Below are 13,685 nucleotides of genomic sequence, written 5' to 3' on the forward strand. Positions count from 1 at the left end.
AGTGCTAGTGGAAATGGTTGCAATACTAACAGCTAGCCACCCTGTAGAAATAGCTCAGCCATTTTGCAAAACCGGAAATGACCCCCAAGGCAAATTTAGAAAGCTACAGGGCTTTCTTTGTCTATTTCAATTAATTTTATGAACTTATTTAAGTACAGAAAGTTTAAACACACATAATATGGGCATTGCTTTCCCAAGGAAGTAAATCAAACCTTGTTAAGTGATCAGGGACTTTGTATATGGAAAGCTTTACTAAATTGAGTTCTATCCCCCCGCCGCCCCAACATACACATTTTTGTGTGTGTCCTAACCAACCTTGTTTAAATTTAGATGAGCCACTCTTCCCCAAGGGGGCTCTTTCCCTTCTTGGTCCAGTAGACTGCATCAGTTTCCACTTCTAGAATGGCATAATATTTTGTAATTTCATGTCGAAAGAACATAGTTACAACTAGCCCTGATTTCTTTTTTGTGTATCTGTGACTATAATCATAAAACCTTTAAGCGTAGACTTTTATTTAAAATTGGTTTAAGGCTTATATATGAGATTGACGTTTATAGGAGATAAGTCTGAACTCCATGTCTTCAGATTCCAACTTTTATTTTGCCATTAAATATCACCTTTCCTTCCAGTAGTATAAATTATGGTGCTGGATTAGGTTTGCTGATACGTATTATCTGCTCTCTGCTTTACTGCGTTTGTCAGCCTGTTCCCTTGGGTAAAGGAAGTGAAGAACTTTAGTCAATACTTTGAACTCAACAGTGATGACATGAGAGACACAGGATGATGAATTTCATTCTTAAATTAAGAAAACTTAGACACATGCATTAAGGCTACATTCAACTACAATTACTCTCAAACAACATGGTGTCCTAAAACAACATTTTCTGGTAACTTAGGGGTAACTAGTCTCCCTTCCTTTACTAAATTTCAAAATTTTTAAAAGGTATCTAAAATATCTGATAGTGCTTTCTAATGTCAATAAGATTTATTGAACCTTACTTTTCCTAGGTTCTTATGGACTTGGGCAGACGTTATTGTCCACATATATATTTTAATCATCCTAGTCATGTTGATTTATTATATTTATTTTCTAGGACTAGGGATATGTCTCTCTTAATCCATTTAAATGATGAGGTCCTCCTGGGCAGGGACAATGCTGTACCTCCAACGTGTGGTATGGTGCCTGGCACATAGAGAACATTTTAGATTGGGTTATTGGAAGAGCCAATGCCAATTGGACAAGTATCTGAGCCAGCATGGGACTGGATATTCAAATAGGTTTATTAGGATAAACAGTGTGAAGGAAAGGAGGGAGGTTGCTGAAGGAGGATGAAAGTCATTAGAGCAGAGTGCAGGTCTGGCCCCCTAAGGAAGGAGGGACACAAAGGAAGGTCATGCAACATTAAGCCTATAGTGCAACATTAAGAAAGTTTTCAAAACTGGGAGTCTTTATCCGACGATCCCCTGTGAGCAAAGCTGTATGATATATAGGACCTTATATCTTTGCCATGTGCATTCATGAATTGGGAGCCACCCCTAAGGATTGTAGCCTCTGCACACATGGTGGTGAAATCAAAAAGCAGCCCCTGGGCTACTAGTCAATTACTCCACACAGTCGGAGAGCTCAGATGCACATTGTCCTAGCCACATGGAAGGCGCTGAGAGTCTGAGTAAATGAGGAGTTGTACAGTAGAGGATGGGCTTATGTGTGAGGTGAGGGGTTTGATCCCCAGTCACCCCTTCCCACAAAAAAAGACAGAAACAAAAGCTAGAGTTGCAAATAGAAAGGGCCTTGCATTCAACACTCATTAATATTTACCCTCATTTTGGAGGACACAATGTTATGAGATTCTTCCTACCTCCTTCATCATGCCTTCTGGAAAACAAGCTTCTTGGGATGCCAGTTATAAATCAGAGTGCTCCTTTGCTGCTACCATATTACTTTGAGGTGTAATTGCTTTGCCGTAAACAGCGTATGCTTCAAAATTTTACATATTTACAGTTTGGACATGTACACCACAATCAAAATAATGGTGTCCTAGGGTTTGGGGATTTATTTCGGTGGTAGGAAGCTTGCCTAGGAAAGCGCAAAGGCCCTGGAGTTCGGTCCCCAGCTCGAAAAAAGAACCAAAAAAAAAAAAAAAAAAAAAAAACCAAAAAAAAATAATGGTGTCCATGACTCCAAGAAATTTTCTTACCGATCTTTGTGATCCTCCCCTTTATCCTCTTGTTCTGCTATCCCAAGACAGTCGTCACTAAACTGCTCTGTCTATAAATTAGTTTCCAGTTTTAGTGGAATGGAATCACTGGCTTTGGGCTTCTTGGTGTGTTAAAATGTACCAGGACTTTGTTCCTGCTTGTGATTATTCCCTTCCATATTTGTATTACATTTTATATAGTATTTATCTTCACTTGACATTTGTGTCTATCTTTATTTGGCTGTTTGTTCTCCTCAAGACTATAAATGCCACGAGGGCAGCCCCATTGTTTTGTGTACATTGCTTAGTGCTCTCTACACTCATTGTGATCGGCGTGCAGTAGCAACCCAATAAATATTTGTTGACTCTTGTAGACCTCTAGTTAAAACTATAACAAAGCTTTGATTTGATATTGATGTTTCGATTATCTTTCCTGAACTGCAGTATTAGGCTGGCCAGACATATATTTCACTTGAAATCATAACTGGGATTTAAGAAAAAATGCCTGTGGTTATGTTCATATTTGTAAATAACAATCAGGAAAAATAAAGGAGAAGAATGAAGATTGATATTTTAAAAGACAAATTAAATGTTGGTGTTCAACAGCCTGTACTTGGTTCTGCTGTAAATTAGTTTCTGTAGAATTTATGAGTCAGGCCTCAGCAATTAACTGACAGTTATTCAAAAGGAATCAGCTATGAGGGCAATTGGATGTATTGAGGAATAAACAACATAATCGAGACCTACTATATTTATAGAAACTTGTTGTTTTGCACTTAGTTGTATGTGTGTGTGTTGTGTGTGTGTGTGTGTGTGTGTGTGTGTGTGTGTGTGTGAGAGAGAGAGAGAGAGAGAGAGAGAGAGAGAGAGAGAGAGAGAGAGAGATTTTTCTGCTTACTGAAACATGAATACCTTATTTGTTTCAGGATCAGATTTAAAGTATGTCTCCCCAAGGGCCCAACATGCTGCTCAAGAAAGATGGAAGAAAAATACCAATAACAAGTAGCGCCTGAACATGGAACAACTGCTCCAGTCTGCAGTATGGAACTCAAGTTCTTAATTATTCAGAATGCTGCGGTTTTCCAAGGTGAGTTTAGGGGATCATTTTTCGATGTAGTGTTCAATGGTATCATTATTTGGGCACCGGGCTTTCAAATGCTAAATATAATTTATAAATTACCATTCCAACATGCATGCTTGATATAAAAATCTCCCAGTGAGAGACCCTGGATAGGAAACACAAAATTTTTTTAAAAGGAACTTCATTTTGAATTTTCATTTTCTTTGAAAAAGTTGATATTATCAAAACTCATTGTCCAAGGACATTTTGCTTCCCAGTATATAAGAGGCGTAAAGCACTGCTGAAAAAGTCAACGATCGTTTTCTCTGTTGACCTGTTAAGACTTGTTTTCACCCTCCGACCACCACCACCACCACCACCACCACCACCACCACCCACCACCACCACCACAACAACAACAACAACAACAACAACAACAACTAACACCTCTCACATAAATTCCAAGGCCAATTTTCTTTCAGAGTGAGGTCAGATACCTATAGAAATACATGAACTCCTTCTGACCACTAAGGACATTTCCATTTAAGAGGTGAAGCTGGCTCTATTGGTCATCCAATTTCAGTTTGTGTGTGGAGTCCTCTCCTCTCTCTCTCTCCTCTCCTCTCCTCTCCTCTCCTCTCCTCTCCTCTCCTCTATTCTCTCCTCTCCTCTCCTCTCTCTCCTCTCCTCTCCTCTCTCTCCTCTCCTCCTCTTCTCTCTCTCCTCTCCTCTCCTCTTCTTTCTGTGAATGTCACTTCTCACCATGCTTCTCTATGAACTGTGAAAGGGTGGGCAACAAGCGGTGCACCCTTGGTAATTTGAATGAAAACTACAGCAGCACAGGGAAGACTTCCCTCCAGACTAAAAGATCAAGTGGAGATGATGGTATGATAAGAAGCCTTTACAGAGTACCATGTGAGTTTAAGTAATTTACGTGTATCATTTCATTTAATCCTCACAATATACCTATGGGTAGATCTTTGTCATCTCCATTTCATAGATGAAGATGCAAGGCCATAATGGCTAGGTGATTTGCTGAGGCTACACACCTAACATAAATGGTGAGAGCAAGATTTGAATCCAGATTACTTGGTCTTTAGAGTCCAAAATTTTAGTCCCTTCTTTAGGCTGTCTCTTGAGACTAGGAAAATGACTTGTGGATATGGAGATTCTCTTCCACCTCTTCTTTAAAGTTGTGCTGGGGATTCCCATGGATAGGTATATACTTGGTAGTATGGGTGCATGCATGCGTATGCGTATGTGAGGAGCCACGCTTGTGCATCTTCCTCTATCATACCCTACCTTTTACTTTTTGAGAGAGGATCTCTCAATTAATGTGAACCTTACCTATTCAGCTGGGCTAGCTGGCCAATGAGCTTCAGGAATCCTCCTTGGTTATTCTCCATCCCCAGTGATGGGGTTATAGGCCCTCACTGCTACACCTGACTTTTTGTGTGGGTGCTAGGTATCCAAACTCCTTACTTGATCAGTTGAGCTATCTCCCTAACCTGCTTCTCTCCTTTCTAAACTAAGAGTACAGAATCAGCTGCCACTTGCTTGTAAAGGTAGGCTTGGGGTCAGAGCTAACACTTCTGACTACTTGACAGTCTTAAGTTTCAGATTAATGGCACCTTTGCAAGAATTAACCTCTGAATTATAAGGTGGGTTGATTACACCTTATTTTAGGTATTAAAATGAAATCCTAAGTGTTAGCTAAAATATTGTTCAAATTAGCTAATAAAACATACCTCCCCAATGGTTTCTGGTGTCAAAAGCCCTAGGGAATATTGATGTTAGGTTCATTATAGGAAGTATAATACGAAAGTGTGAAATCTTTGTTAACCTATTTATGCAGTGAGGCTCCCGTGAAGCATTTGTTGAGACTAACAATTTAGTGATAGAATGAATAATTTAGGCCAGTTTAAAAAATACATGCACTGTTCATGTACCTCTTAGATTGGTTTCGGACTTGATATCCTGGCTGGAAGTGGGGTGATAAGTAATGTTACAAGAGGATTGGGTTGAAGTGGACAGATGAGATTTACTCTTTGAGGCATGGAGGGACTTGATGAGAATGGAATGTTAGTGATTTCTTTCATTCCTAGAATAACCAAGGCCCCTCATGTTCCCTTTCTATCATTCCCTGCTGCTATGGATGGCAGGATGATAATTCTGGTATTCCAGTCTCAAAGCAGCTGGTATTGCTGTCCATCTGAGGCTCCTTGTCATTGGAATTCCTGTACCTGTCCAGTCTTGCACTTTGCAAGCTGTGTTTTAGGGGGCTGGAGCAGCACGAGACTAGGGACAGAAATAAGCCCTGATAGTGTTTTGGATTGGCATCCAGATAGGGCTACTATCGTGTAGAAGCAGAATAGTAGGCACACAAGCAGAGAGTAGAAAGCGGAGGCAACGCCTACTACTTCTGATGTCTTCTCTCTGTTTCTGTCTCACATATGTACATAGAAGTACAAGTGTGAGTGCGCACATGTTTATCTCGAATCACAGGGACAGGCAGTAGGGCAACACTAGCATTGGAGCATGGAGACAGCAAATGATGCTGACTTCCTCAGGCTTGCAATCTTATGGGCATGCTTACTCCTTTATCTCTTTTCATTCTGATTTTTTTTCGTTTTTATTTTTAGTGTGCCTCACTTTAAAAAAAAAAGCCCAAAAGAGTAAATCAACCACAATCACAGATCTCAGGGCATTTATGTTATGCTTGGAGAAGCATTGACCACAAATCCTTTCTGTAGCAAACATTTTGACGAGAGAAGGCTTCAAACAAGGCATCAGAACAAGACAATTGCTATGAAAGCTGGGCATCTATTTTCTGTCGCTCATAACTACTTATTATTCCCATGAATTGGGATTGAGGGGCACAATTGTTTTCGCTTGAAACTAAACATCCATCCCTCAAGATCCTGGTAGACCAAATTATTGAGAAAATTGCCCTACTACTTTGTTTATGTGAAATTTGTTGTGGTAGCTTTCATGAGCTATTTTCTCCACCACGTGCAGTTGGAGTGAGCTTATCTTAATCTTGGCCTTGATTCTCAATCTCTTTAGGGTTCTGTCAGCAGCCCTGATTCGGGTATTTCAGCAGGGAGAGCACTTTGGAGCTCTGTGCACAGTTCCATGAGCACTCCTTACTGCCTCGATTTGGATTTTATGTCTTTGATTGCAGGAAGCCTTTGCCCTCACACATGAGCCTGGGGCCCTTTGCTACAGTGGTTGGAGTGCGCTAATGCTAATGTTGTTTTGATAATGATTGAAGCATTAAAAAAAGTTGTTCTTTATTCTCAATCTTTGCATTGCCTCGTTTCCTAAATTTAATTTACTTAGATGTGCTTAGGAAAATGGGGCAGCACAATCGTTTTTTGTTTCTGCTTAATTAATTCTTTTTGAGAAACTCCACTGAAAGTACATTTTCCCTTTGCTTTCTCTTTCCTCTCCCCTAGTTTATAATAATGAGGATAAAGATAACGGTGAAGATTCACTAAGTGCCGACTGTATGATGCTTACTTTTACATAATTATCTCATTTAATATTCCTAGCAACCCTATGGGGCCTGTACTGTAATCATCACTAGTTTCTAGATAAGGAAACTGGAAGGTACCACAGTGCCTTCCCTAGCTATCTATCCTATGACATGGCTCTCCTTGCTCTGAGGCAAAACAAAAGTTTGAAGCAGTGGGATTTATGATCCCCATGAAGAAAACATGAGATCAAAATCTGACATTTCATATCTCCTAATCCTCGCATCTTCATGATTGGGTTCTGTTCTCATTGTTACTCATTTCTGACTTCAGCCTAAACACTAGGAAATACTTGAGAGCATGTGTCCAGGGTTTTTATCAATATTGAATGATTTGGTCTTTACCAAGGTGCTGGGTGCCAGTGACAAGGGAGGCAGGCTCTTAGAATGCATCAGCGCTGTGCTTTACTGGAAGTTGACTATCCCACTTGAAACTCAGTCAGAGCAAGAAACTGTAGTAGCATCAAACATCTCTGCATGATGAAAATGCCACAGAGCTTCTCCTCATGCAGTTAGCTCATCTGAGAGCTTCCAGGGTCCTTGCTTGGAGCCTACTCTTCTTGTTAATGCACAGCCCTTACAAGCTTGGTTTTTCTGACTTTCTAGCTATTAGTAGAGGAGCAATTGGATGAAAGTGTGGAAGAGTGCTATGGGGAGGCACATATGCACAGTATGAAGCAATTGGAACAAGAAGAGTGGCAAGCATAGAATTGGAGTCAATAATCACTAAGTGGTAGTTAGGGGCATTTATAGTGGCTCGGCTGCTATGGGTGTTTCTCGCCAAGCCTGAAGGTCTAAGTTCAACCCACTGAACATGAAAAGGTGAGAATCTATTCTTGAAAGTTGGTCTCTGACCTGTGCACATGCATGTGCACACACAAGTACACTCATAAGTGTGATAAAAAGGTTTTTAAGAGAATGCTGAATTCTGAGCCAGAAAAATCTAGTCTAATTCACAATCTGCATTTATAGTTTTATGGCTTAGGAGACATTATTTAGACTGGATTATTCTTCAATATCGTATCTGTAAAATGGGGCTAAAACTTTTAGTCATAGAGATACTTCATGTGAAAATGTCTTAACACACACACACACACACACACACACACACTCTTTATGAAGACAGCTCTTTCTATCGACATTTCTCGCCCAGGTGATGACCAAGAAATGATGGGGGCCGTTGACCTCTATCAAGCTGGACATCATGATGTACTTCAGCAACTTCTGCCACAGTTAGACGTTACAGTTTCTGCCACAGTTAGATAGCTCCAGTTCAGCAGACCCTTTAAAAGGCAGATATGCTTTTCGAGCTCTTACATGCATGTAGCTTTGAGGCTTGCAATTTCTGTACTGCCAGGATCAATTGGTTTTTCACCTTCTCAAAGGATCTCTTCTAGATGGTGTGTGTGCATGTGTGTGAATGGGGTGGGGGAAGACAGACAGACAGACAGACCTGACTATTGCAGAATGCACTAATTTTTTTTAAAGATTTTATTTTTATGTTTAACTGCATGTATGTATGCGTGTCTGCATGTGTGTGTGTGTGTGTGTGCGCGCGCGCGCGCGCACGCATGCAGTATTTTGGATGACATATTTTACACACAGACATGTTACTAGTTCAGAACAGGTGTGGTGTATTCAAAAGGAGGTGTTGGGGGGGGCGATGCCACCTTTATCTGTTTTCCTCAGTAGCTCTCCTCCCTTATTTTCATGAGACACGATTGGCCGCCGAACCTGGAGCTTGCCTTTTCCAGCTAGATTGACCAGCCCTCTAGGCCCTGGGATCCCCGTTTCTATCCAAACTAGTGCTGAGGTTACTGTGTCTGCCACCCAGGCTTTTATGGGATGCTGAAGTTCTGAATTCAGGTCCTCATGCCTTCATAGTAGGCTCTTCCCCAGGGAGCCACCTTGCCAAAGCCTGAATTGCACTGTTTAGCTCAGTGGAGGCAAAGGAGCGCAGAGCCTCCTCAGCCAGGGTTGGAGGATTTGCTTTCTTCTACCTGTTTTCCATGGAGGAGCTAGGTAGACGAGGACGGGAGGAGGGCAGCGGTTTCTTCCTGCTTCTGTTGCTTTCTGCTGGCTTTCTGTTTCTGTCTGCTCCCATTTCTGTCAGTCCTGTCCCTCCTGCTCCCCTAAATAAAACTGACCTTGGTTAGAACACCCTTTTCCATCAACGCTGAGCAATCTCTCCAGTCATTTCTGTTTGAAGTAACTGTTTTTTTTGAGGGTGATGTGTTATTTGAGCAGATTATTTATTTATTTATCTTCACAGTTAATAAGTGACTTAATAATTGTGTGATTGTCGATAAACATGTTTTTTTGTAGTTCAGTCCTTTCTTAATTTAGGTTTTTGTGATGTGCTGGGCGTTTTAAGTGAGTATTGAGAAATTTTTCTCCGTTTCAAAATCCCCCCCACAACTAGCCCTGCTTAGGCTGGGCCCTACTGAGTCTGAAACTGGTAACTGCTGACTACCCCGTCACAGCCCTTTCTTTGTTGAAAACAGTGTGCCTGAGAGAATAATTACGTTGATGTCTAATCAGAACTTAATTCATTTGTTGGAGCTAAATAGAATAACAGTCAATTGAATAGAAGAATTTTAGGAACACAAACCCTGACCACGAGTGAGGTTATATATCCTCAAAAATGTCAATTATTAATCAGCCCACTCATCGCGCTGCGAAGCTCTGCTAATCCCATTATAAAGGGGAAATTTCTCATCAGAACACAGAAGGTGCTGGCTCTAATTAGAGGACTTTTATGGCACTGGCTCAAAGAGGTATTTTGGTTCCTAAGTTTTTTTTTATGCAATTGTTTTAATTATTAGGGCTATTGGAAAAACAACTGGAAACCAAGTGTTTAAAGTCAGTCAGTTCTGGTCTAAGAAGTTTTGAATTCTATTTGGTTTTTAAATTGCAGTGGCTTTAGCTGAGCAGGAGCTGGGGGAGTTGCAAACCTTTCCTGTGCCCCCTTATTGATTTAGGAAAGTCAGTCATTAGGCTGAAAACTGTTTAATAAAAAGAGCTTAGGAAAATGACCCAGTGTGCAAGCAGAGACTATTCTAAGGCCACCAATGAAGTGAGAAGATTATGCAGATGAACCCTTCCCCCTGTTCATGGCAGCACCTCTTATACTCAGCGCCACTACCCACCTTTATCACTGAATGCATCACCAAGCAAAGGAAGGACTCTTCTCCCTTCTAGAAGCTTCCTTCGACTCACTTTACCTAGAGTTGATGGATCCCCCCCCTCCCCCCCCACTGGGCTTTGTTTACTTTCTTAAAACATATGTTCCTCTTCCTCCTCCTTTTTCTGTCTCACTGCCTTGCAGTACCTGATATGGGAGTAATGAAGCGTATGTTTGAGAGATTTCAATTCTCCCTGACAGTTGAATGGAGGGAGAAACAATTTTCCTCTAAGCCGGAAGTGGTAATGTTGAAATTAAAAACACTTTTCCCATGGACTGTGAGATGCTTCTAGGGCGTAGGTACTACTCTTCCTTTCTCCCTAGTCCCACCTTCTCTTCTGCCATTTTTTCCCTGCATCCCTGCATTCCTCACCCAGGCTCAGTGGTCTCACCCATCATCTGACGTTGTATTTCAGTTCCAATCTCCATCCATTCTCAGCTAGAATACCAGCAAAAGCCCAGCTGGGTCCTCCTCTCCTTCATCACCTTTGCTCCCCCCTTCTGCAATGCAGGGCAACGATCATGAATGCAGCCTCAGGGCCAGGTCGACTGGGCTCAGATTCCTCCGGGTGAGAGAAAAGAAGCAAGCAGATGTGTGCGTGTGTGTGTGTGTGTGTGTGTGTGTGTGTGTGTGTGTGTGTGACAGTTGCAAGGTTCAGGGTCATCAGGAGCTTCCTTTATAAATAGGCCCCAAGAGATTAAGTGAGGAAAAGGAGAACTTTCCTGCCCTAACCAGTTCCATTTGTATTTATCTCATTGAAAGCTCCCCTCAAGCCCGTGAAATTGGCAGCTTGTTGGTTTCATTTTACTCCTGAGGAAGTAGAGGCTTAGGGAAATTACAAGTCCAAAGTAGCATAGCCAATAGATGGTGAAGAGGGATTGGACCCAGGAAGGACAGCTGGAGGGAGCTCGCCCTTAAGTACTACGTTTTAGCCAGCCTCCCTGTATTTTGCTTTGTGGTTATGGGAAGCCATTCGATTCTAATTTTCTTTCTTTCAACGGAAATCTATTCTATTTTATTTGAAAACTTGCTGAGCAGTACCTAGCATGTTCAAAAGGCAAGTATCAAGAGGGATTCAAAGATCTAAATGACTACATACCTACCTCCAGAGAGTTCAAATCTCACAAAGCAAGACATTTGTACCTGACTAACATGGACAGTCAGCACTTGTAGAGAAACGCTGCATGAAAAAGTTTACAGTTTTTATACGATCTTGAAGTGGATCCATATTTGCTAAGGCTAAAAGCATCTACAGTTTTAGGGACTCATTCTCTAAGGAAGGCCATTTAAAATACTAAAATCGCATGCCTCTTCCGGAAGTAGATGTGCCAAGGTGGATCCTTGGAGCTCTTTTCACTCGCTTCATAGGAAATCTGCCTCTATAGGGACGAGAAAACAAACAAAAAAAAAATGATTTCAATTAGTGGCTGGACATTCTTGATTGAGGTAGGAGAAGACTGTCCGTGTGAGTTCTCTCCACAGATGTGGCTTTTAACTGACTATGAGAGCAAGTGAGAGAGTTAGATAAATCATTTTTTCTTCAAATCCAAGTTATCAGTCATTTCTTAGATAATCCTCTTCCTGGACTTGCTGGCTGACCTTGTCATTGGCCATCCATCCTTTTTCCTGAGAGTGGGGACAGGGTTTGTGTGCCAAGGATGTGCTCTAACTTAAGCAGGCAGCAGTGTACACGCAGCTCTGCTATATCTCTTTGTGACCAAGGGAAAATTTCTGCCCTCTGAGACATTAAATAAAAAGTGCTGTGAGGTGAAAGCTATGAAGAGCGCAGGCCTTTGAGGGCCTATGCTACAGATCCTATCATTTACAACCAACTCAGACTTAGTTTAGCCAGGTTTCCATGAGACTGATGTTGGCTGTTGTCTTACCCTATCTTGTAATTTGTAAATGCAATTCTGTATGGAACACCCTTCTTTCACTATATTGAATGGCATATATCTGGCCCATACACATCTTTTTAGTGCTTTTAAATCTTTGATATAATTATAATGAATATAAGATTACAGGTTGGTATTTTAGAGCATTTTCTATTTATTTAAAGATGACATCTTGTAAAACTTTGTCCCTCTTTTCTCCCAACCCCCAGTGTGTTTGTGTCTATGTGTGGTTATGTGTATGTTCTTATGAGGCTGTGTGTGTGTGTGTGTGTGTGTGTGTGTGTGTATTCATGTACAATTTTCAAAATGGTCCCCTGGTGGTCTGAATGAGTCTCACATAATCTCTCAATCTAAACTGCAAGGGGAATAAATACTCTGATTTCTATTGGGTTGTATTAAATAAAGAAAACTAGTATGATTATCATATTCTTCTTCTTTAGTGGAAGTTCTAGACCTCAGTAAGTGAAGTGTGGTCAACCAAGGTCCACTCAAAATATTTCCCCTTCTAAAACCTGCAGACTTTCTTCATAACACTTTTCAGGTTCAAGGTGTATGCATGATTGGTTGGTAATTTGATGAATACACATTTTCTTTAAGAGTGAATAAGTCTTTTGTAAGGAGGGCATACCTACTCTCATGTCACAAATTACTCTGAACAAACTCCATGCCACAGGGATGATAATCTGTGAGGTTGGTGACATGCCAGGCCATCCAAACATGCTCTTGTGTGTTCTACCACATAAGGGAAAAGAAAATCACCTTTGTTAAGTGTCTCTTGTGGATCAAGGAGCCATATTTTGCACGTAGCTCAGCATTACTTCCCAAAGGTTCCAGGAAGAAAAGAAACCCAGAGAGTGTGGTGACTTAGACAAGGTAACTTTATGCTGAATGTTAAATTTTCTCTTATTGTCCTACATTCCAATGTTCTCTCTTTCTCAACTAGGTTAGTAGTTGTTCTAATTTGAGGACCATGACCATGCACATGACCCTCTCTCTCCTTAGGTTGGCAGAATATGCAGGCTTTATAGTTAAAACACTCATAAATTCAAACAGTCCCGCATTGTTTACTAGTTACACAAGTGCTTTTCACAAAATAGGGCTAATGATTATAGCCCAATAGAAGTATGAAAATCAAGCACAAATTATGTCAAACACAGTTGCCCTTTTGCTTACTGTGTACTTGCTCCTCAATAAATGGAAGCCATTGGTGAAGAAAAGTGTTCTTATTCTATATTATAGCTGTTCATATTATAATAATATTTCATTGATCAATTCTAATGCAAGTTAATTTTATTTAGGTTTAAGAATTTGACCAAATATAGAGGAGATAATGGTTGACTCAAGGAGAAGAAAGGATATATTAGATAAAGGAATAGTGAACAAAATTATAGAGTACCCGTTAATTAATCACCAATTCTCTTTAAAGAAAACATAACTATTCATAAAGAAATCTAGAATTTCAATTTAACATATTCATATCTGTTTCTTATGGCACATTTACAGAAGCCAGTGGATAGTTACTGCTCTTACGGCAGTGAAAGTTATTAAAGTAAAATTTATTCAAGGTACTTAATATTTTAAAATGAGTATTACACTCATGCGCAAATGTCATGTATTTATGTATTTGAGCATATTTCCTCCAGAACATTCTATCTTCCACTTCATGCCCTTCCATTAGCCAGTCCCCTTTTCTCCCTTGTACACTCTTGCTTCTACTTTCTTGTTGTCTTCTGTACAAACACACACACACACACACACGCACACACACGCACACACACACACACACACACACACACACACACACACACACA

General features: G+C 40.6%; 1 protein-coding gene across 1 annotated transcript in view; it reads left to right on the top strand.

The window, feature by feature from the left end:
- Positions 1–13,685, top strand: part of Gpc3 (glypican 3) — a 352,864-nt gene that overhangs the window by 26,561 nt on the left and 312,618 nt on the right. Inside the window, 3 exon segments of the mRNA XM_032890339.1 lie at positions 3,140–3,204; positions 3,206–3,233; positions 3,236–3,286. Coding sequence (XP_032746230.1) covers positions 3,140–3,204; positions 3,206–3,233; positions 3,236–3,286 — 144 coding nt within the window.

This window comes from Rattus rattus, chromosome X (genome assembly GCF_011064425.1).
Source record: "Rattus rattus isolate New Zealand chromosome X, Rrattus_CSIRO_v1, whole genome shotgun sequence".
Lineage (NCBI taxonomy): Eukaryota > Metazoa > Chordata > Mammalia > Rodentia > Muridae > Rattus > Rattus rattus.